The sequence below is a fragment of the Gambusia affinis genome, linkage group LG16 (genome assembly GCF_019740435.1).
Source record: "Gambusia affinis linkage group LG16, SWU_Gaff_1.0, whole genome shotgun sequence".
Taxonomy (NCBI): Eukaryota; Metazoa; Chordata; class Actinopteri; order Cyprinodontiformes; family Poeciliidae; genus Gambusia; species Gambusia affinis.
In genome coordinates, this window is record NC_057883.1 from 1,303,904 (window position 1) to 1,328,926 (window position 25,023).

General features: G+C 38.0%; 1 protein-coding gene across 4 annotated transcripts in view; it reads left to right on the forward strand.

The window, feature by feature from the left end:
• Positions 1–25,023, forward strand: part of akap6 (A kinase (PRKA) anchor protein 6) — a 168,739-nt gene that overhangs the window by 78,679 nt on the left and 65,037 nt on the right. For all 4 annotated transcript variants that reach the window (XM_044142656.1, XM_044142658.1, XM_044142659.1 and 1 more), the window contains one exon: positions 19,220–19,335. In XM_044142656.1, coding sequence (XP_043998591.1) covers positions 19,220–19,335 — 116 coding nt within the window. The remainder of the gene's footprint in view (positions 1–19,219; positions 19,336–25,023) is intronic.

Sequence of the window (25,023 nt, forward strand, 5' to 3'; positions counted from 1 at the left end):
TATCCAATGCAACAAAATTAAATTATTTTACTTGCAGATCACACACATTTTTGTTGCAGACTATTTGGTCCAGTTGCTTGATGATGTGCCTGAAACTATGACCAAAAAAATGTGAGGTACGAGCATCACAATGGTTACAGAATTTACACATTTCCAAATATCTGTGTAGCTTGGCTTAACTCTCAATCAAATTATCAGAAAAGTAACAAGGCACAATGAAATCTAAGGTAGATACCGGACAGAGTGATCCATTCGACCATGTTTTTAATCTTGATCATTAGAATAAACAGTTTTAGCCAAAGACTCGAAGCTCCTGTTGGTTGTCCAACTTCCAGCTGATTGACTGAAAGCCCTGGTTCACACGTTCCTTTTAGCAACTTGAACAACCTAGTAAAGTAGCAGTCAGTATCCAGCTCTGATTTATTTTCTAAGTTAAGACTGAACCTGGTCATTCAGCCTCACTTGATAAAGAAGCTTCAACAGGAGTTTAGATGATATTAGGAAATTTAATAAAGATAAATTTCAAATCCATTCTGGGTTAAACAAAGATTGCAGGGTGAGATGGCAAACATTCAGAGGCTTAGACAAAAAAAAGTCATTTATATTCTCATCAGAGCTTTGACCTTTTATACATCCTCATGACAAACCACTCAAATTCAGGCTATATGTCAGTTCATCCAAGTTGATTCAAACTATACTAATTCAACCCAATGTCATTTTGAAGCAAGACAAACCAGTCCAGTTTATGTTCACTCTGACTCACACTGATCCAATCTATTAATTTGCTCAGGTTCAGATTCACTAGCACAGGGATGGCCAACCCGCGGCTCCTTGACCGGTTCCATGCGGCTCTTATGTTCATATACTTGCATTCTGCCAGACGTGCAATAATGACGAAAAGTAGTCAAATGAACTGTCAATTATTGACAACAGCAGCACGCCATTACTGTTGGCCGTAACCACGCAAAAACAACACAAACAAAAAACAGTCTTTGTTTCTCTTACAGCCTTACTCTTTCCAGTCGTTATCTGCTCTCACACAAACCTGCGCTCATCCCTCACTCTCACTCCCCGCGCCCCTCGCTCTCTCATCTATCCTGATGCATTTGCAGACAATGGGAAATCATACACTCTAATTTTAATCTCTAAACAGCGTAACATCCAAAAACATTTAGCACATGCTGTAGAGTCGCTATAATCGGCTTGAGTGCACACGGTATTTTGTCAAATGCGTAATGCGTAGTTTTTCAGTAAGAGTAAAATCATTTGAGTAAACCTTTTGCGCTCAAAATGGCAGGGAAAAAAAGTCCCATTAAATAACACATGTAATGCACATAATAAAAGGAAAAATGTATTGTAAATTGTTCTATTATTGTTTGTTTATGTGGTTAAACAGAGTTTGTTTGCACAGTGTTCATTGTTGAAAATGTCTGGCCTGTGGTCTTTGTAGTGTTAAAATAGTGTGTGAAAATTACAATAAATCTGGCTGAGCAAAAATATGAGTATGAGGAAAGGATGGGTTGATGTTCATGTGTGCCCATGCATATGATGTGGCTTTTTGTGGTAACTTGGTAAAAAATGTGGCTCTTGGTCTTTGTCTGGTTGGCCACCCCTGTGCTACACAATCTGCTGGTGAATCATCCTTTTCACTGAGTTCAAATGTAAAAAAAAATAATAACAATGTAATTATTAGATGTCGTTAAATGTTTTCCTTATGAAAAGAGCAAGTAAGTCAAATAAGTCAAGACATGTTAAGTTTAAGAGGGTCCTCCTCACTCACACTTCAAAATAGATCAAAATACATCAGTCACAGTTTCTAAATGTGACTGATGTGTGTCTAACTTCTGAAAAAAAAATACCTACTCTCTCTATAAAACTTACCAAAAACATTAATTATCTAATATTAATTTATTTGTTTACAAGTATTCTCATAGGTAAAATCTCAGATTTTTACACGTACGTATGAGTTGAAAAACAGGACAAATACAAAACTTACATTTATGCACATTTATCAACTTAAATTCACAAATCTAGATGTATACACATGCATTTTTAATCGAGAGTAGTCTTATCTCATACATAACTCCTTGTGTTGCCATAGCAACTAAAACAAACAAAAACCTGACACAGGTTGTTTGACATCATCATGTCATCAATGTTCTCATCGATGATGTCATAAAGGTTCAAATGATTATTACTATCATTCCAAATACAAGAATTCTCAGTTTGCTTTACAACTTGGTTGAAGGTACAACACTTTGAGAGAGAGTCGATTTCAAACAGGGATTTTAGAAACCATGTCAACTGCCGTCAAAATGATTTTTTCTATCGGTTGGGGCATTGGATATATTGTCACAAAAGGAATAGAGAAGTTGCTGGGACATCAGATTAAAGATGAAGACATTTCAGCAAAGCCCTCACTTGACAAAAATTCAAAACATTTTGATTCTGACACTGTCACAGAAGAAGATGACAAACACAGTGGCATTTCAGCGAAGAGCTCAGATGATCTCAAATTTAAGTATTTTAGATTTGACGAATTTGTCGAAGACTGTATAAAACAAAAGGAGGTTTCAGCAGAGACCTCACCTGACAAAAGCTCAAAACCCCTTGATTTTGACATTGTCACCGAAGACGACGTAAAACACAGTGCTAATTCAGAAGAAAGCTCAGCTGAAGACGAACAATTTAAATACTTTGGATTTGATGTTTTTGTTGACAGTTGTGTAAAACACAAGAATGTTTCAGGAGAGAATTCATCTGATGAACAGTCCAAATACTTTGGTTTTAACATTGTGGCCGAAGATGATGCAAAAGACAATGGAATTTCAGGAGAATTGGAAGAGGATTCTCCTGAAATTAAAGTTGAGGAAGTTACCGTCAATACCGATTTGATAGTTAAGACGTCTGGAGACACTGCTGCTTTGGAAAGCGTCTGTCTGCCTGCTAACAAAATGGAGCTGGAATTTGAAGCTAACTCTGGGGATGATTTTGTTGATGTTCCTTATGAACAAATGGATCCAGCAGTGAAAGAAAGTTGTGAAAGCCAGGAAAATCTGATGACTTTTGTAAAAGACTTTGAAAATTCATCAACAGAGGAAGCCTCTTCCGTTGAAATTCAAAACCACACAGACCATTTTGACAATGTGGACACTAAAGAGATGGATGCTTCATTTAAGGAAGTTGACTCTGGAAACATAAATGCAGCAAATGTGTCACATTTTGATGACGTCTCTGAGAATTCATTAGAGGAATGGTCTTCAGAAGAAGAAACCTCAAACAATGGTTCTGAAATTGATCCTGACCATTTCGACAGCATTTTTGCTAAAGACATTCATGCTTCCTCTGAGGATGAGGAAGTTTGTTCTGGAAGACCAAATGCTGGAACTATGTGGACACATTTCAGAGAAGTGTATGAGTATTCTTCGTCTGTGGACTCATCTTCTGAAGAAGAAATCTCAGAAGATGGAAATCAGAATGACACTGATCATTTAGACTGCATGGATGTAAATATTTTCCCAGCCAAATTGTTTTTTTTAATTGAATTTGATCCCCTGTCCTGTTGTGCCTGCAAATGTGTAAAATTCATTCATCAATAACTCTGATCGATATTTTCTTGATCAGAATCAACTTTGATTCGCCAAGTTTGTGCACACAATTTGATCTGCTACCAGAAAGTTCAATCTTGATCAATACAACACAGTCAACTTTAGGCAACTGCGATATATATCTTTGACATTAATCACAATGAGTGCAGGATTAGGATTCCCACAAGATTCAAGAATTTTGAATCTTGTGAAGAAAAAATCCTATTTTTTTAATTTAATATTCTGTAAAATTTCTATAAATTCTGTAAATGGAGGCAGTTTTTGATATAAGAATTACATTTCTGTACAATTATACTTATACCGTACTTTAGTTATTAGAAAATAGTAAAAAGTGACAATGATATATTTTCTCTAAAACATTATACAACTAGTTGACAAATGGTCAGTCATTAATTAATATATAATAACTGTATTTACAAATATGAAATGGTGCCAGAGTCAGGCTAGGTTTAAAAGTTGGTGGGATGAGGGTTTTCAAGTAGTTTTGTGAGGATAACAAACCAGTTCTTGACCTGAACCTTTTGCATTATGCTGCTGCTGCTGTGATATGCCTGAGCAAACAGGTGCACCAGCATTTCTAATATGTTTTTCTAACGTTGTATTCATATTCAAACAACTTTGAGCATTGCTCAAAAGCATGACTGCTTTTTTTTCATGAGTTAATTCCTTCTGGAAGACTTCTTTCTCAATGCACTGAGGTAAATATTATGATCTCTCAGCATCAACAGTCTTGCCACATTGTCATTATTATTATGTTGTATTCATTATTTTAACTTTAATGATCTATTGTGAATGAATACAAGTTAATAACAATATCTAATTCATTTTATTCTTAGGATGTGTATAAGGAGCAGCTAGTTATGTCATAAACAGACAAAAGACCTACATTTTAAATTCCAGTTCTTTTGTTCTTTTGTTTTTTTTTACCAGTTGAGATTTTCATTAAATCCTAAGAATAAAGTTAATGAATCAGTTAAAGCATGTGCTTACTGAGATGTTTTGGGGTTTGGGGAAAGTTTTTGCTCTTCTCCTAAAGAATTAAATTTGTTGTTTGCTAATAATCTCATCCACTCATCTCAGATATTATATCATTTGGCTTTGCTAGCCATCTTATTTATTACACACCATGCAGAAAACAATCCAGGTCTTGTTTTCATTCTTGCCCTTTTAAAGGCATTAAGAAAATATTTCAATCTCAATTACCGTAAGCAAATTCAAATCTGTTCTTAGTTTTGAAATTCAATTTTTCAATTTAATTAAAGTGATTTAAAAATATCTCAATCAAACTGAAAACCATCCAGCCAAACCAAATTAATGCAAGGGTGTTAATTTGTCCAAAGAAATTAATATTATCTGGGTTTGAGGAATTATCCAAGACACAAGTGGAACTTCGTTCTTACAATATTATTTTCTTTGCTCAAAAGTGCTATTCTCTATACTTGATTATCATTATATCAATGAATTACACAAAATTGATTTTAATTACCTGTAATTTACCTCCAGAATCTTGATTCCCTCTCCCACCGGACACATAAATAAAAGCCACATCTAATTTACTTGTTCTGAGCCCCATAGTGATGGATTTGAGAACGCTCTAAATTGGTTTAAGGTAACTTTATTATGAAGGCATCTACTGGATTTTTAATGGTCTGAACTGAGATTGGCACCAGGGGATGTCTTTTTGTTGTGTTAACAGAAATTGGAAGTCTACTAATTAATTTTTGCTACATGTCTCACTGTTTGAATCCATGAAATCAGATCATCAGTCTGTAATTATATGATAATCATTGAAAAGCTTGAGAATGAGTAGATGTAGATAACTACATTTTCTTTTTTCTGATTGATTGTTTGGTTCCTTTTTTCTTTTTCTCTGCTGACAGTACAAAAGTGACTACTGTTAAGTCAAGGGTTATAAACTATTTTTACCAAGAAAGCTGTGATGACCAAGTGTCAAAAAAGAGATAAAAAGGATAGGCTGTGGTTTCATGGTTCCTCTAGCTCTATGTTTTCAGTAGTAGTTTTCTTTTTTTGCCTGTCAATAATGCAGCCCTTAGTTGTAAAGCTCCATGATATTAGAAATTCTTGCGATGGATGATAATATTGGTGAATATTGCGGTGATGATGTCAGGTGCAATAAAAGTATGTTTTCTTTTTTCCTGTCTTTCTATAACTGTGGAATATCATCTCTGTTTCTCTGAGCTGTTAGCGTGTCATTACTGTCATGAGACTGTCATATAGCAATAGTTTTTTTGTGAGGTGTTGTGGGACTTGGAGATCCTTCCTTCCCACAGCATTACCATCCAAAACGATTCTTTGAAGATATGCGTTTTGACAATATTTAGTTTCCCTAGCTAACATTACCACCTATTCTTTATTGTGCATATGTATTATTTGTGTGTGCATGTCAGTGTGTCTCTGTGTGTGTCTGACACTCTGGATGGGAAAACCAAAAGAGAAAATGTGTTGAATGACATGCAAAACCTGTTTATCAATGTGTTCAAGGTACTTTCTTTTATCATTCCAATGAATAAAATAAAAATTCATAGCTATATAAATAAATGAATACATGTAAATGAGCTGGAAAATAATAGAGTGCCTTCTCCGGGTCTGGGAGGATGTCCTGCCCCAAGTGGAGCGGGAGATCAACAGACAGATTGGCGCAGCGTCTGCAGTGAAGCGGGCGCTGTACCAGTCTGTCGTGGTGAAGAGAGAGCTGAGCCAAAAAGCGGAGCTCTTGATTTTCTGATCTACGTTCCTCCCCTCATCTACGGTCATGAGCTATGTGTCATGTCTGAAAGAACGAGATGACGGATACAAGCGGCTGAAATTAGTTTTCCCCTGTAGGGTGTCTGGGCTCTCCTTTAGAGATAGGATGAGAAGCTCAGATATCCAGGAGGGATTCAGAGTAGAGCTGCTGCTCCTTCACATTGAGAGGAGCCAGTTGAGGTGGTTCGGGCATCTGGTTAGGATCCCTCCTAGACGCCTCTCTGGTGAGGTGTTCCGGGCACGTCCCACCTGGAGGAGGCCCCTGGGAAGACCCAGGACACGCTGGAGCAACTGTGTTTCTCAGCTGGCCTGGGAACGCCTTGGGATTCCTCCGGAGGAGCTGGAAGAAGTGGCTGGGGAGAGGAAAGTTTGGGCCTCCCTTCTTTACTGTTACCCATGTGACCAGTATAAATAGAAGAAGATGGATGGATGGATGGATGGATGGATTGATAAATTGATAAATGCACACACATATATATACACTCACATGCATGATTCACATAGTATAATAGAATACAGACAGTAATGTTAGCTAGCTTGGTTAGCTAGCCTGTTTCAAGAAACGTGCTCTTTCGCACCCCCTCCCCATTCCCACACATAATGGATGTTGACATTGTCCATTATGGACATTTCATTATTGCTGTTGTAAAATTGCTTTTGTTGCAATTATTAATAAATAATAATTATAATAATCAATAATTGTTAAATTACTGTAATGTAATAATTATAAGTAAAATTATTATTTTAATTATTTTTGTTTTAAAAATGTTCTACAAATTGTTCTAAACACGTTTTAAAAAAAGCTGAAAAATTAAAATATTTCAAACATGAAATAACTCTTGTGTGTAATAAAACACAGTAGAAAGTATTATATCAAACATTATTTTGAACCAAAATGATAAAAGTAGCAAAAAAACACATTGATTGCACGCAGTTCAAAAAAGACCCTTTCACGGAAAACTGTATAGTCAGTCACTCACGCAGAAGAGGGTTAATAGCGTTTCACTGAGAAGTAGTTCTTGATAAGATCAGCAGAAACTCAGTTCCTCCAGGTGTTTGCTGAGGGCTGCTCTGTGAGGTGAAGGCTCAGCTGCAGACTACAGCTTTCAGGAGGACCTTTGTGGAAATGGGCAGAGCTTTGTGAGAGCAACCGTTTAGACACCCAAACTGGTTGCCAAGGGAGAGTCAACAATTCCTCAAACATGTATGAATAAATCAATAAAATAACCCTCCGTCTATGTTTTTGATGATGAAATAACATTGTTTTAAGCTCAAAAAAAGTTGATTTTTCATACCTCCACCACCCCCTGTATTAGCAGTCACTCAATGAAAAGATGAAATTCATCCTTCAGGATGGCATGTGACAGAACTAGACACAAGGAAACTTTCAAATTTACATAAATTCAAGTTAGGACCATCCATCTGCCATCTTAAAAAGAGCACATACTGCCTTGCTGTGTCTATGTAGGTTTGCATACAAGGCCTGCAGACTGCTTCCAATTTGCTGATCTGGTGGAAGAGAGAAAAAGAAGAGAGCAGAGTGTTCTTTTTTGTCAGTCAGATTAAAACCTTAATCATGTTTTTAAATTATATTATAATTCAATATGGAGGAAAGCTGCAATGGATTGGCACCAAAATAATTAATCACACATCAGAAAACCAAGTGATATCGTTCTGCCTCGGCCAGCAGAAAACAAAGTTGGCAGACATTCTAGCTCAGTTGAACATTTATTTCACTGTACTGTGTTTTCTTTTTTCAGACCAACCCAATACACAGAACAGACTGTTTCAACTGCAATACATTTAGAATAACTCTCAGATGTAAATAATTATTAGGATGTGTTTTAATATTAATTGTAGTGTATATGAGCTCCAGTTATGCTTGCTTATCATTATAATTGTTACTTAATTGTGTACATCAAAACCAGCAGCTCACTGCCTGATGAAAAAATTATATGCGATTTTGTTTAATGATGCAATCTTCAACACTTAGTCACAATCTGCAAACAATGTCAATTCATTGACACAAAATGAATGCTGTGTCGGGATTTTGGGTTGTTTGAGTTGTTCTGGCTTTTTCGTTATTTCTGTTCCTTAGTTTCTTATTTTAATTAGATCAGTCTTGTTTCTGTTTTTATTTTACTTCAGTCCCTTCTTAGTGATTCTAGTTTATGTTCTTGAGTCCAGTTATTCTAGATTACTCTAGTTTTATTTTTTAGTGTTAGATTATTTCCTAGTCTCCTGTGTACTCTCCTTTGCATCCCGTGCCAATTTCTCTCTCCCCTCACACCTGCAATCAGTTCGTTCATGAGCTCATGTCCTTTGTTCCAACATCCACTCTCTCAGTACTAAAGCACTTCTGCTGCTCTCACTCCTTGCTTGTTCCTCCTGTTCAATCCCATTAGGTCCTGTTCCCCTGGTCACACTTTTTTTTTTGAGTCTCATGGTTTTTGGTGGCCAAATGAAACCTCATGAAGCTTAGCAGCCCTCTACTGTGTGAGACTGATGGGTCCTTACTAATCTAGCTACAAATGAAAATGGAAACTTCCAGAAGGCGAGTATTTGCAGAGGCTGAAGGGTTCATTATTTTAGAAACTTATTGTGAGCAGTCATCTCAAAGTATTCTCAGATAGGAGAGGTTAATTTCTTATTTTGTTGGCCTCATTTTGGTAAATGCTGATTAAAACCCCTTAACTCTCACCCCTGGAAAATACAATGGAAAAACAGCACATGGGTGATCTGCTGCATGTTAAGGGGCTAAAAAAAATCCTCTCCTCTGATGCTGCTATCTCTGATGCTTGATCAAACTATCTAAACCAACCTGCAAATCAGCACAGGTTATATTTTAGATGTTACTGTTTATTTGGAAAACTCACATGCAATTTGAAGCAGTGGCATGTCCAATGAAATGAGATGCATTGGTTGTCGGTTTTCAGCAACGCGACACAAACATAGAAACAGGGACTTTGTCTGGAACTCCCTCTTTTGCTCCACTCATGCCTTTAAGTCTAGCTGATCTCCCATCACTATTTTTTGTTCTCCTCTGGCTCCCTGTGCTTTTTTATTCTTATTTTGGCATTAAGTCTTCAAATTTTTTTACCGCCTCAGCCTCTCTGCATCCCCTCTTCATCAACACAACATATCATGTTGTTAGTGATTGAATAGAGACTTAGAATTTAGATTATTATGTACAGTGGTTTTATACATTGATTTAGTGAAAACGGTTGCGGTTTTACTTTTAAATGCTGTGGTTCATCCGGCCATATGGATCCTGAGATAAACCAACAGTGTTGCACTATTTACACATCTAAATGACAGCAAAAAGTTATTTATATATACAAATATATATACATATTTTCTATTTTTACAAAATAGTGTTGCACTTCGAGCCTCACTTCACTCACGTTAGTTTTGGCCTGTGATAAGTTTAGTGTTATATAGATCGTATGGCAGGGGTGGGCACCTCCTGGTCCTTGAGGGCCAGTGTCCTGCAACTCTTAGATGTCTCCCTGGTCCAGCACATCTGAATCCAACAGCTGAATCACCTCCCAAGTGCAGTCAGGTTCTCCAGAGTCCTGGTAATGACCTCATTATTTGACTCAGGTTTGTTGAAGTAGAGATACATCTAGAAGTTGCAGGAGACTGGCCCTCGAGGCCCCTATCGTATGGGCTGTGTTTATTTTGTAGAGAATGAGTACAAATAGCAAAACTAAGAACACGGTGTCAGGATGTTCAGCACCACAAGCTCTATGTTTGTTACACAGAGAGGAGGTTTATTAATTGTCCAACTGCAGTGTGACAGTATTGGGTACCTTGCTGTTAAGTTTGTTCATACTGTCAACAAACAGCGTTAAATTAATTTCCAAATGCCTGCAAGTCTTCTAATGGTTTTTAATTTGTTTTCAGTAACAGATGCCAGTATTTGTTTTGCTTTGCAGGGATCAACAAATTTAATCAAATTCTGAATTAATGTCTTTAGGTTGAAACCTTTTTCTTGTGAAATCAGTAATTAAATGTATTAAAATACGGTAAAATATCTCTTTAGCATTCAAAGCAGTACATGTATTGCTTTTAAACTTTTAAATTAGCATAATTTATGTTTGGATGCATCTGAGAAGTTTAATACAAACTTATTTGAAGCTCATGTTACTTTCCCTGTGTTCTATCTCCTCTTTTCCTTTAAGCAGGTTGTTAAGTGGTTTGGTTGCTGAAGCAGAGCTAGATGGACATAGAGGAGAAGAGATGTGTAAAGGAAGGAAGAGAGGGAGATGATACAGGCAGTCGATATTTCTAGCATTCTAATTAAGACCTCTGTGGAATAAATCCATATAATTATCAGTAAATGAAATACAAGGTCACTCTACCTGACAGAAAGATGGACAGAAGATGAAATGGGGAAACATGCAGGGAAGAACAACAGGAATGCAGCATGTTTAGCTGTGTGGATGCTACTGGCATTGTATTAGAACCCTACATGTGCTTCTTGAACTACCATTACGACGTTTCCCATTAAGAACCAGCATGTGAGGCTTTGTGCTAAATGAGAAGAACTCCAACCAGAATTCTGATTGATCCTTGTATATTTACATAATTCTTTGGTGTTGTGGCAAAACTGGTCAACACAACATTTTGGCATATTTCCCCCCCAAAAAAACCACCATCAAGAAAACAATATAGTTTTTGTGGGTGATGAAACCAAAACTCAAAGCAAGTCCTCCAAGATTTTTTTGAAGGTTTTGTCCTCCTACAAGATCATTTTTTATATATGGCAAAGATGAAGGTTTTTATTATCTGATCCAAAATGCTATTAGAAAATGTAGTTTTGATTTATTTACCTCTGTTCCAAATTTTAGATGTGTAAGTTGTATTTGTTGCTATTAATTTACATATTTTATGTAGTGAAAAGAAGACCTGGAATAAGGTTTTTATTCCCTCACCTCTGTGGGCAGCAGTATTACAGTAATGTTGACAGTTTTTTAAGTGGACATATTTTGGTTGTTCTGATTTTTAAAACTTTAATGTGTCGTAGACCAAAGAATAGCCCACATTGTCATTGTGCAGTGTTGTATTTTACACCCAGTTCTAAGCTCTTTCCTGTCTGGCATTTTTAAACTCTCTAAGGTGGGTCTGGTTTGTGCTGAAACTGTTTGGCATGCAGTGGATCCCAGCGCTGGGAAAGATCGCTCCCATTAGAGCAGCCAACTAGCATTAGTCACTGTTCTAATTAACATGCAAGCTAATTGGGAAATAATCAATTTAAAAAAATCTAATCTTTATGAGGCAGTGTAACAGATTACATCCAGGAGGTATTGTACTATCATTCCAAAGTGGAATTATTATGCAACTGCAATGAAACAAAAAAACTGAATGAATTTCTGTTTGTTGACATTTGTTAATTTCAAAATGACATCTAACATCTTCTCTTCTGATGTACAAATCATCTCCGCTCCTCTAGAAGCATTCTGTCACCTCATCTTCACACTCACTGATCTATTAGTTGTAAATGTGGCTGTATACACTAAACACTGTTGTGCTTTTGTAGGAGTCAAGTCAGGCTATGAATAATTATTATAATTCCTTATGGGAATTATTCATACGGCTAGTAATTTTACCCTTACTCATACTATTGTTAAAGAGAAAATAGGCAAAAAAGTTCAGTGTGTTATTATCTATCAATACCTGCCTGGTGAGGCCTCAGTTTTACAGTAATAGATGAATGCTTAAGTGCAGTTTAATTTTTCAGTTTCACTGTTCCAGAAATACTGTTTATCCTCCGTTGTTAGAGACCATGCTAACTATCATGAGCATTCCGGACAGGCTGTGCTCAACCAGCTGTAGCATAGCAGAGAGAAAGGGGAAGACTGTGAGCAGCATGTACACCATGATGACCGACAGCACTAAGTCCCCACTGCAGGCTCTGATTGGTTGTTTGTGACAGACCTGTGTATGTGTGCAGATGACAGCAGGACCATAGGGGAAGGCAGAGGGGCTAAATTGTTTACACTGATTATCTGACTCATACGTCATGAAGCAACCAACAAATAGATTAAAGGTTTTGTCAATGAGGTCATGTTGCTCTAAAACACATTCAACAATTAGTTTAGATAAACTGTCAAGCTCGTAATGTTTTCCAAACAACATTTAGAAACATTGAAATCAATAACCATTTTGAAATGTTTTTCTTAATCTCTGTAGCAGTTCTTGTATTAATAATGTAATAATTTGGTGTAGTAAAAAGGCAGAACGGTTTGTTTTGCTGATTTTTGTTGTTGTTTTCCTGTATTGTCTGCCATGCTGAAAATATTAATTGAATCACATCAGATGTCAAATTGCACTGTCAGCTCCCACAGTATATGTTCATGTGTACAAACACACATGCACACACATTTGTGTGTGCATGTGTATATTTAAGTGTCCAACCAGTGTAATGCTGCTGTCTCATATCCATTATTGATCCTGTATCATTACCCACTGCTTTGTTCCGTCAAGACAAAACCGCCCACTTACTGAAATCTCTCACCTTAGATAATAGACTAAGACAAATATACAGATACTTTTATGCGTGCATGCCATATTTGAGGTTATTTAATGTGTGGAGTTAAGATCCAGGGCATGAACAGAGCAGAGTTATGGCTGAATTGTGTCTGTGGACAGAACAAAGACTCATTCTGATCAGTGCTTCTGATCTTTCATCACCTTCTGTAATCATTAGATCTACAGGAAGGCAAGGAAATACCAGCTGTAAACAGAATGACCTTGTCTTACCACACGGAGAGGGAGACTTGTGGTGGTAGTTCCCCCCACTACCACTACAGGGAGGTAGTGGGGGGCAGTAGAATGCATCACATAACTGCAAAAATTGCTAATTATATGATACTTCAGATTTTTTATATGATAAATTTTGATAAATTAACAAAATGCATATGTTGAATTTTAACAATAACATAGTATTCTCTCCGTCCGTCCACCGATTATTCTGACTATTAATTGAGTAATCAAATAAGAAATTCGATCAAATAAAATACTGGTAAATTCGGCCAAGTCAGCAATATAAATATGTCAGCCTAATTTGTCATATTTCTACATCCCTAATAGTTACAGTTGTGTTCGAAATAATAGCAGTGCCTCAACAGCAGCAAGAAAATCACTGGTTTTATTAACATTTCAAACTCTATACCCCAGATAAGTTTCTGGGGGGTAAAATAAAGGTATAGAAAACCAACAAACCCAACAGGACAGCCATGCATACTGTGGATTCTGTGAAATTGAATGATTAACTGAAAAGGGTGTGTTCAAAAAAATAGCAGTGGTGAGTTCAATTAGAGAGGGCATCAATTAGGGAGGGTATTCTGGGAAAAAAGGGTGTTAACAGGTGATCCGTATTTAAGGATCAAGACAACTGGCATGCTGGCTGTGCATTTCTCCTGAAAAAACAATGAAAATGGGTCGTTCAAGACACTGTTCTGAAGATGAGCGTTTCCTAATAAAAAAATTGATTAAAGAAGGGAAAACATACAAAGAGGTGCAGAAAATCATTGGCTGTTCAGCTAAAATGATCTCAAATGCCCTGAAATGGGAGCAAAAAACTGAAAAACGAGGAAGAAAAAGAAAGACAACCCCTCGAATGGACAGAAGAATAGCCAAACTGGCGAAGACTCAGCCAATGATGGGATCCAAGAGGATCAAGCAAGACCTTCAGTTGACAGTGAGTACTGTGACAATCAGAAGGCGTCTTACTGAGGTTAACCTTCCAGCAAGAAGCCCCGCAAAGTCCACTGCTGAGAAAAGACATGTGCAGAAGCGTTTACAATTTGCCAAAGAGCACATTGACTGGCCTGAAAAGAAATGGCATAATATCTTGTGGACAGATGAAAGCAAGATTGTTCTTTTTGGGTCTAAGGGTCACAGGCAGTATGTCAGACGCCCTGCAAACACAGAATTCAAGCCACAGTACTCACTGAAGACCATTAAGCATGGTGGTGCAAGCATCATGATATGGGGATGTTTTTCATACTATGGTGTTGGTCCGATTCACCGCATACAAGGGATCATGGATCAGTTCCAGTACATCAGGATCCTGGAAGAGGTCATGCTGCCATATGCTGAGGAGGAAATGCCTTTGAGGTGGACCTTTCAACAGGATAATGACCCCAAACACACCAGCAAGCGAGCAAAAGCATGGTTCCAGATGAACAAGATTCAACTGATGGAGTGGCCAGCACAATCCCGGACCTTAATCCCATTGAAAACTTGTGGGCTGACATAAAAAGTGCAGTGCATGAGGCAAAACCAAGAAACGCTGAGGAATTGTGGAATACAGTGCAATTATCCTGGGCTGCAATACCTGTGGAACGATGCCAGAAGTTGGTTGACTCCATGCACCACAGATGTGAAGCAGTCATCGGAAACCGTGGTTTTGCAACAAAATATTAGTTTAGGATACTCAGCTAGGTTCACTTATCAAGAATTTCTTTGTTTGTACAGTACATTTTTGAGTTTCCAAGGAAAGATGGCAACACTGCTATTCTTTTGAACATGCCATTTCTTACCTTATTTGAAATATTATTATTATTATTTAAGTTTTGATGACTTTGCGCAATTGTTTTGCTTTGGAATAGAATGTACTGTGTCCCCAATGTATCTGTGTTCATTAAAGTACAATTTCTTTGAAGAATTTTGACATTTACTCATTTTTCTAAAGGCACTGCTATTATTTCGAACACAACTGTACTTATCTATAGGTTGAAAGATTAACAATAGCTCAAGTTAACCTGGACAAAATCATGCAAGAATCTGAAATTATATTCAGTCTAATAATAAACCAACATGTAGATCAGGAACAACTGCTACTAATAGAATTAGTAGCAGTTAACTGAGCTTTTCTGTCATTCGGGTAAAGAAATGCCCTTTACATTATGTTTTGTTCAATGACACTTAAATAACTAGTGGAGTTCAGACTACAGCAATAATAAGTATTAGTAAAGATATTTTTTCTGTTATACAGTCCATTACAGACAGGCTGTGATCAAGTCATTGCACCTCGGAGGACGGGAAGGAAAACTACAGCAAACAGTCTTGTCTGCAGGTATAAGACTGCAGCTGAAATCTACACACTTAGCTTCCTATTAATGTTATGCTAATGCAGTGCTGCTCTCTAGCTTAGTGATTAATGTATCTGTGGTTTATTTATTGTAGTGTTTTTATCTCTTTTAACCTGAGAAGAAGAATGTGTGTTTTGGGTTGTGCAGACAGGTTGGATGGTGCTACTACTTAGGTCTCACTCTTTACACTGCTGTGTGATTGGCAGCTATAGCCCCAGGAAAACCCAAGGAGACACACACTCACACATAAACACACACAAACAACAGGAAAAACAAGCACAAACACCTGCACATTCATTAGAGATCAAGCCACACTCTCCCTGTAGAAGATCAACAGACATTTTCTCCACATAGGTTTTACACATGAAGAAATAGCAGGAGAACACACAAACCTCTGGGCCTGCACCTCCAGAGATACGGGGTTCTGAGGGTTTACAGAGATGCTGGATAAATTGGTTCTGACATGTAAACAAAAAACCCTAAAATGTCTTGATTCAGCACATCTAAGAGCAGCACATTTCTTACAGCATTCACATCCAGAACCGCTTGGTGGATGCGTGTGTCTGCGTGTGTATGGGAGTGTGCATCAGGGGAAGCCCTCCTCATTCATCAAGTGAGGCAGATTCTTATCGATTTGTGTGTCTATTAGCAGCCCTAAAGATGCAATTGAAAACCCAGGACTCAGCCATTAAGTCTGAGAACAAAATCCACTTGTACATAAGTATACGAGGCTCATCTGTTGTATGTTTTTTGAGTAATGGACAAACAGGAAATAATTTCCAATCTCTACAGTATTTACTCCAGCTGTAAACACACACTTTAACACAGATGAATATTTATGCCAAAATTCATTTATAGAAATAAACCATGCAGATTTTTTGCAGTGTATTTTTTGAAAAAATACCATTTGCTAATTATTAAATTCTTAACTTTAGCTATAAATGTTTTTTTTTTTTTTTTAATTTAAGCAATATTGTTTTTTTCTGTCCTCTGGGAAAAACAGGGTTTGAGCATCAGAGTGACCAAAAACACGCAGCTTACGTGGTAAAGAAATGGTTGGTTGACCAAAATAATATTTTGGAGTGAGCCAATCCCCAGTTGAGCCTGATAGAGAATTTCTGGCAGAGGTGGGCAGATCAATTCAAATAATATTGATGCAATTGAAAACTATCAGCATACTGATGGATGCTAATAGTTAGCAACTATCAGTATTAGATTGATGCTAACGTTACAAGATTAGCAATTTAGTTCCTATTGAAGTTTTATTTTATTTTTATACTGTAGTTTCTAAATTTGACCATAAAAGATAATTTGCTTTGATATTTTCTAATGTGTGATTTTGGATGGATACATATTTTCTCTAAAACATTATAATTTTTTTTTGCACTGTTTATTTAGAAAACCATTCACACAAATTTGCTGTGTTTTTATATTGTCCATATGTTTTTGAAGTATTTTGTAGACACATTTAAACTAATTCTGTCCTGTATTTTAAGAAAAATAATTCAAAGGAAAAACAATACAAATAATCCAAGTGCAGAAGTTTGATGACCATACTTTACCATACTTTAATATCAATAGGTATTGTTATCTGTATTGGCAATATTGGCCATGTATTTACTTGGTATTCCACACCTGTGATCTACAGAGTGATTTGAGAGAAGCTTTCCAGCCTCAAGCACTTGTAGTTTATCGCCAAAAATAAACCATAAAAATGTAAGTGGAAACATTCAAAAAGTTTTTTTATGACCGACTTTTGGATTGATAATTAAGAAAGGATTCAAACCAGCTGTTATTATTAACATGCGAAACAAATTGTAAACATAGTTTAATTTGTGTATAGCGACACATTAGCACATAAAAATGTTGATGCAACTGATCTAGAACCTGACTCACCGACCAGGCAGGCAGCAAACAGCCTGCCAATACAAACCAAGATGGACGTGCAGGACAGTAATGAGGGAAGATGAGGAGACATTAGACAGAGTGAGAGTCTTTTTTTCTCTTCTGATAGCTTCCAGTTAGCTTTGTTTGTTCAACAGCAATGCATATGCAAACAAAGCATGGTCTCATTTGAACACATCTTAACAGTGATCCAGACAGCGGTGTTGATTGTGTATGGCCTGCTTGTTTATTAGCCCTTTGATTGAGCATCTCTGCTTGCCACAGATTGGATGACCTTTCCAGATCCTTCTGTCGAGTCTGCTAAGTAGATCGGATGGTAAACGCAACTCCACGCGCCAATACTTTATTCAGATTGTTACTGAATGAGGAAAAAGGGGTGTGTGCGTGCGTGTGTGTGTGTGTGTTTGCCTCGCTATTTGTACACACTCAGCCTTCCTTCATTGGTTCAATTGAAGCCTCATCTCCATATAGTTTGTATGCAATTACATCTGTGCCGCGTGCTGAGTGCCTCTATATGATTGTGTTTAGAAACGACTCACTGTGATGTGTGTGTTCATGTGTCTGCAGCAATTCGTGGTCAATTTGTGAGCTTGTGTGACTTTATGCGAACATTTTGCCAGCCTGATGGAAGTTTGTGTGTGAGCCGCTGCTTATGTTAGAACAAAGCTGTTTATGATAAATGCAGGTGTGAGAGTAATTTGTGATGACAAGATTTGTATTTGTGGATTCAGAGTACATTACACATCTATAATAAATATGTAGCATATGGATGGTGTGTGGCTGAGTGTGTGAGATACAACGGTTTGTCACTCGAGACGTGACAGCAGGGTGAGACTGGAGTGTTTCTCTATTGGGCTTGCTGGACCACTTGCCGGGCTTTAAAGGACACAGCACACGCATACCTGCGCACACACACACACACACGCACACGCACACCAGATTCTTACAGCAAACAGCTAATCACACCTGGCAGGGGTGTGTGTTCATCCACCTCTCTCTCGTCTTCCAAAGGAGACATGGCTTGTTTGAATTGTTACTTTGATTCTGAGCCTCTTGTCATGTTGTAATCGCCTCCATTCTACAAATGTTGTATCTGCATTCCTCAAAAGTTTTTGATTAGGTCATCTTTCAGGGTATTAGAAATGTTCTTGACTGAATCTACACAGTCCTGCTTGGACTCTCCAGTTAGCGGCGTTGGACCCTGAGGACACCATGCTTAGCCAGCAGATTTTAGATTGTTTTCTCATTCAGTCACTTTTCTGCTCTGATGTTCTGGTTACTGATAAGTCATGGATATGATAAAGTAACTTTAAAACTGCATTTGAATTCCCAGCCTCCAGTGATGCAGTGATATAAACAGATTAGTAGGCTAATATTTGTTCGTCTTCAGACACTTGTCAATTGATATTGGCGTAGAATTAATTCATTATCTTATTTTGTTTGTCTTTTGTGTTTCTGTCTTAACTATTCTTATCAATTATTTTACTCTTCTTTCTGTATATCATGCGAGTACAACTAGTTCACTAAGTGCTACTTAAGCAATGTTGACATTAAAATCTCTACCACATTTTTCTACATGTGTTTATTCTTTACAACTAAGAAACATATTGGCGAAATTAAAAGATTACTTTTTATCAGACTTATGAGTCATTTTGATATTAAACATAAGATTGTGTCCACTTTGATTTTTTCCACAACTGAGAAAGTTATATTTAGTTTGAAAGTAGATGCATTTAGCTTTTCATCAAGCTAAATGAATTAGCAGGCTCAGTCATAACGGTTATGTTGGTGGCTACATATTTTGTGGGTTTTCATAAGGTTTTGTCCTGTGTACTTCAGGTGGAGCAGAACTCAACTGAATGCAACATCCAGCAAGTTGCCCTTGAGACGATGTCAGTTAGGCTGAGAGGACTCCACTACCCATCATCCTCCAGGAGGTACAACAGGAGCAGCAGGCAAGCACAGAAGACTCTTTCCATCAAATACATTTATTTTCTCTGTATATATGCAAAAGAAAGACTACAACTGTTTTTCTTTGTATATATATATACAATGTTTTTACAAAGAAGAACAAAAGATTGATTTAATGCATATATGTATTGTATCGATCCGCTAACTGATCATCAGAGAGACAGGGTGTAACAGATGCTTTTGAAGATGTGTCTAAACAGTTTATGTCCAACATGTGTGGAGTCTGCAGATAATTCAGTAAACTGTACCATAGACATGTACACACCCTGATTGTCCATTACAGCTTGGAAGATGACTATGAATGGGACAGACTGAATATTAAACCTTCCTTTTTGAGTTGCCGCAGGAAGTCCTGTGTCTGCTGGGCCTTCTTCTGAACAATTAAGTAAAGTGTTCATCTAAAAAAGTTGCTACTCATTTAGACTGGCTGTTGGAGAGCTTGTCTGTCCATAGCGAGGCTTTAATATCTACTTAAGGCCTATCTACTGGCCATCAGTAAGCAGTACCCTGACTGACACTTTTGTCAGTCATTTTACAGCATCCAGAATGTCAAATTCTAGTTTCATGTTTCCTTTGTTTTTTAATGGACATTATCTGAATACTGTAATGGGAGATGTTTAAAAATTTAATATGCTTAAAAAAATAAGAAAAAATTAATTTACAAATATTTTCTTTTGTCTTTAATGAAAGAAGACAAATGATATCAGTAACTGAATAAACATAGAGTTGAATGCAGTCACACACACGCATGCGCACGCCCACCCACCCACACAAACACGCCCACACACACACCCGCACACTCCAAGCATGTAATGCGGTGTGTCCAGGCTGAGCTCGTCTTCGGTCATGCTGCCTGTTGGCCTTTTATCCCCCGGCTCTGTGGAGCTTCCCTGGTGGTTATCATTCACTGGCAGGGCGACATGTACATTCACACATTAATATAAAAGGGAAATATGAGCCAAGTTCTGCGTATGCAAATAACAAATGAAGCTTAATTTGCTGCCTGTGAGTGTGAAGCATTATGTTTACCATATGTTGTTTGCGTTGTCACAGGGACTCAGATGGTGTTGTGTGTGTTAGAATAAAACATCCCATTTTCATACTAAAGGATTGTTTTATATTTTGACATAAAAAGCTAATGCAGAAAAAACAATCTACAAATATAAAGTTTCTTTTTTCAGGTCAGATGACAAAACAATAGGCTACTCTTAAGAAGGGAAAATGGTTGTTTTATAAAAATAAACAACTCAACTTTCAGTATTAAGTGTGTTTTTGATTAAGAGATTTGTGCACACTTTGTGAAAAATGATTTTACTTGCATGACAGGATAAATGAATAAATAATGAATATATGATGTTCCCCAAAAGTTTATGAATATCCTTGTGGACTGAATGTAATACCCATGAAGAGTATCCTACAAACCCTCATAAATCTGACTGAATCATTCAGTGAAGGGCCATAGCTGCCAATATGACTCATTCAACCTTTCTATCTATGGCTTTATGCTTACCTCGACTTTCAGTTTCAGAACATGTTCCACTACTTCCTTATTCACCTCATTCTGCCTGTTTCCTTTATGTTTTTCCCATTTCTTCTTTTATCCTCTTCCAGTGTCCCTTTTTTCCCTTTTACATTCCCTTATTTCTGTATCCATTCTTTGCTTTTATTTATTCTCTCGATTTTCATTCATTTTTCCCCCCTTAAAATTTTTATATACAGAGTTTGACTGAATTTTTTATATTCAAACTCTTTCCCCTTTTCTTTCTCCTCTCCAATTTTTTCTCTATTGTTTGCCACTGATTGTATTTGTTGGTTCTTTCCTGTATATTATTTTGCTCAAGGTTCTCATCTTCTACTTGTCTCTCTTTTATGTTTATATATATAAAACATGGGTTCCAACAGATAACCCAGGATCATCAAAAAGCAGATTGGTGATCTGCTTTTTGCATCTCATCAATCTGCAAAAAGCAGAGATGCGATCCTAAGTCCACCAAAACGGATCCCCTCAACACCTTGGCTGTGCCTAGAAATTCTGTCCATAAAATTAATTAACATAATCGGTGACAAAGGGCAGCCCTGGCGGAGTCCAGCCCTCACCGGAAATGAGCCCAACTTACTGCCGGCAATGCGGACCAGACTCTGACACCTGTCACACAGGGACCTGACAGCCTGCATCAAGGAGCCCGGTACCCCATACTCCTGGAGGACCGCCCACAGGGCTCCCTGAGGGACACGGTCGAACTCCAAGTCCACATGTAGACTGGTTGGGTGAACTCCCATGTACCCTCCAGGACCCTGCTGAGGGTGTAGAGCTGGTCTAATGTTCCACGACCAGGATGAAAACCACACTGCGCTTCCTGAATCCGAGGTTCGACTATCCGACAGACCAACCTCTCCAAGACCCCTGAATAGACCTTGCTAGGGAGGCTTAAGAGTGTAACTCTCCTAAAATTGGAGCACACCTTCCGGTCCCCTTTTTGAACAGGGGGACCACCACCTCAGTCTTCCCTGATGTCCATGCAATATTGCAGAGTTGTGTCAGCCAGCACAACACTACAACAACCAGAGCCTTAAGGAACCCAGGACGAATCTCATTCACCCCTGGGGCCCTGCCACCAAGGAGCTTTTTAACCACCTCGCCGACCTCGTCTCCAGAGGTCAGCCCGGTCTCGGAGAGCTCAACCCAGAGTCCCCCGGCTCAGCTTCCTCAGTGGAAGGCATGTTGGTTGGATTGAGGAGGTCTTCGAAGTTCTCTGCCCACTGACCCACAACGTCCTGAGTTGAGGTCAGCAACACACTATCCCCACTATAGACAGTGTTGGTGCTGCACTGCTTCCCCCTCCTGAGACGCCAGATGGTGGACCAGGATAGCCTCAAAGCCGTGTGGAACTCTTTCTCCATGGCCTCTCCAAACTCCTCCCATTCCCGTGTTTTTGCCTTAGCAACCACCCGAGCCACATGCCGCTTCGCCTGCCGGTACCCATCAGCTGCTGCTGGAGTCCCACAGGCCAAAAAGGCCCAATAGGACTCCTTCAGGCTGACAGCATCCCTCACCGAAGGTGTCCGCCAAGGGGTTCGAAGGTCGCCGCCGCGACAGGCACCGACAACCTTGCAGCCACAGCTCTGATAAGCCGCCTCAACAATGGAGGCACGGAACATGGTCCACTCAGAATTAATGTCCCCCACCTACCCTGGAACGTGTTCAAAGTTCTGCTGGAGATGGGAGTTAAAGCTCCGTCTCACAGGGGACTCTGCCAGACTTTCCCAGCAGACCTTCACAACATGTTTGGGCCTGCCAGGTCTGAACGGCATCCTCCCCCACCAATTTACAAGTGGTGGGCGAAAACACAACTGCATACAGGAGGATGTCCACTATTTGGATGAGTGGAATACATTTCCTAAAAAAGAGCAACTTTTGTTTAAACAAAACTTTCAAGGTTTTCCACTACATTTTCTGACTATCTTAAGTTGCTCTGTTGTTTTAAAAAAATATATATTTTTCTTTATTCTGTAACTCTGCTGTTCATTAAGGACACACTTTAAAGCACAACGTTATGTAAAATACAATAAAGAAAATTACTTAAAATGCATTTTCAACATTTTAAAAATATATTTATTCATTTCCAAGCCATATAGCAGATTTTATTGTAACTAGGGCTGATTGAGATTGTCATGGCAGACATAAATAATAGATTCCTAGAATTCAAATTTCCTCAGGTGACTGAGTGTCAGAATAGCTCTCCATAGCACTCCTACACACTCCACCAGCACGGTATGACAGAAATAGAAGCTGACACTTCAAACACTTTGTAACCATCCCAGTACCGAACGCGGTGCCACAGTGGCACCACGTCGCTCCTTCCTCTCAGATTTGTCTGTTTTTTCGTCTTCAACCCCATGAGATATCCTGTTTTACAAAGCATTTAGTTAACATTAGTGTGTGAACAAGACAAAAACGATGGAGAGAAAAGGAGGGGGAGTGGAAAACTGACAAATGACAAGAGAAAACAATCTGTGCAAGTGTTGTATCTGCTTTATCTTCCTGAGTCAGTAAAGGGCCGCTCTGCTCGCTGCATAATGAGAAACGCCGCCTCAAGGGAAGGAAGCAGTGCTTGCTTGCTGTGCTTCATCTTTTCTGTGTAGCTCTTATTTTATTAGGATGTAGAGAACATGAAATGTGTAAAGCTGCACGAAGGTGTTGGAGGAGCAGGCAGGGAGGACGTGGGAGGAGCAAGAATTGGAGGAGAAGGAGGGAATGCAGTTCACTGTACCTGAGAGGAAAGGAAAAAAGGTAGAGTTTGGAGACAGAATGGGAGAGAAAGTTCAAACTTTCATAGAGCCGCTCATCAAAATGTCAGTTTTACAGCTAACTTAAGCAAGCAAGATTTCTCTGAGATGTATCCTAAAAAAATAAAAATGTATTTGTTTTAAGGAAAATCTGGAGAATCTTTTTATTTTTTATTTTTTGTCAAAGTACCATAAAAATTTTAGAAAGAAATAACTTTTTAAGGACCTTTGGGGGTAGCAAGCTACATTTGCTTGCTATAAAGTTCCAGTCTACAGGTGCAACAGCATCCAGTTATTATAATGTAATATTATAACATTGCTTTACCAAAATGGATCATATATCTTTAATAGAGAAATGAAGTTCTCTGTTTTTCATGCTTCAAGTTGTCCCTTTGATGAGGAACGCTTTATTTTACATGGATATATATTCTTATTTTGAGATAATTGTTTTTTGTTTTAACAGTATATCACATAAAACATTGAAGACATTTCCAGCAGTATTTCTGACATCCACTTTCATTTCAAGATGATTGTGACGTCTCCATTTCTCCCAAGATGAAAATTTCAGAGTGAAAGAGTGAATCGGTTTTTTAACATGGTTACTCTCTTCAATGTAGGTTCTGTGCTTTATTTGAATTAAAAAAACAAAAACACAACATGCACATATATTCGTTGGTATGGTCTGTACCTTTGTGTATAATACCTTGGTTAACTGCCATGGCCAAAATTGCCAAGGTCAGATATATAAGCTGCTACTTTTTCCACACTCTTTGAACACTGCAATGCAGCTAAAATACAGCTTTTTACCAAAAGGTTTCAAAAGGCTGGCCTGTTGTGTGATGAACAGAAGTGCACAAGCTCTGGAGCAAAATAAAAATGACATTGAGAGTGACAACAACAGTGTGTGTGAGGCTGAAGGCCTTTGGTGGTGATAGTGGACAGGTGGAAGATGCCATCAATTGATTTTTCTAGTAGTCTACTGTTTATTTTTACTTTTCTTACAACAGTAAGATAGGCAATGTTCAGAAAAAAAACAAAAAAACATTTATGGTACATATTTGTGTTACTGAAATATATTACATTGAAAGTTAAAGAAACCTTTTGTGTAAATATCTTTTGTTACAACATGGGACAAAAGTACTGTAAGGCACGTGTCAGACAAAATACTGACACGTGCCTTACAGACAAGAACGGCTTAAGCTTAAAGTTAATCTTTTGCTGAAACTGTTTGCTGTTGAATTGTTTCTTAAAAGAGCAGTATTGTGTAAAATGTAATTCTAATGTTATTCTCTCATCAAAATCTCTTCAAAATTATACCTTGGATTGTTGCTTTACTTCTTTCATGCATGTTTGAGGAACACTTTAGTCTCCCATGGCAAACATTC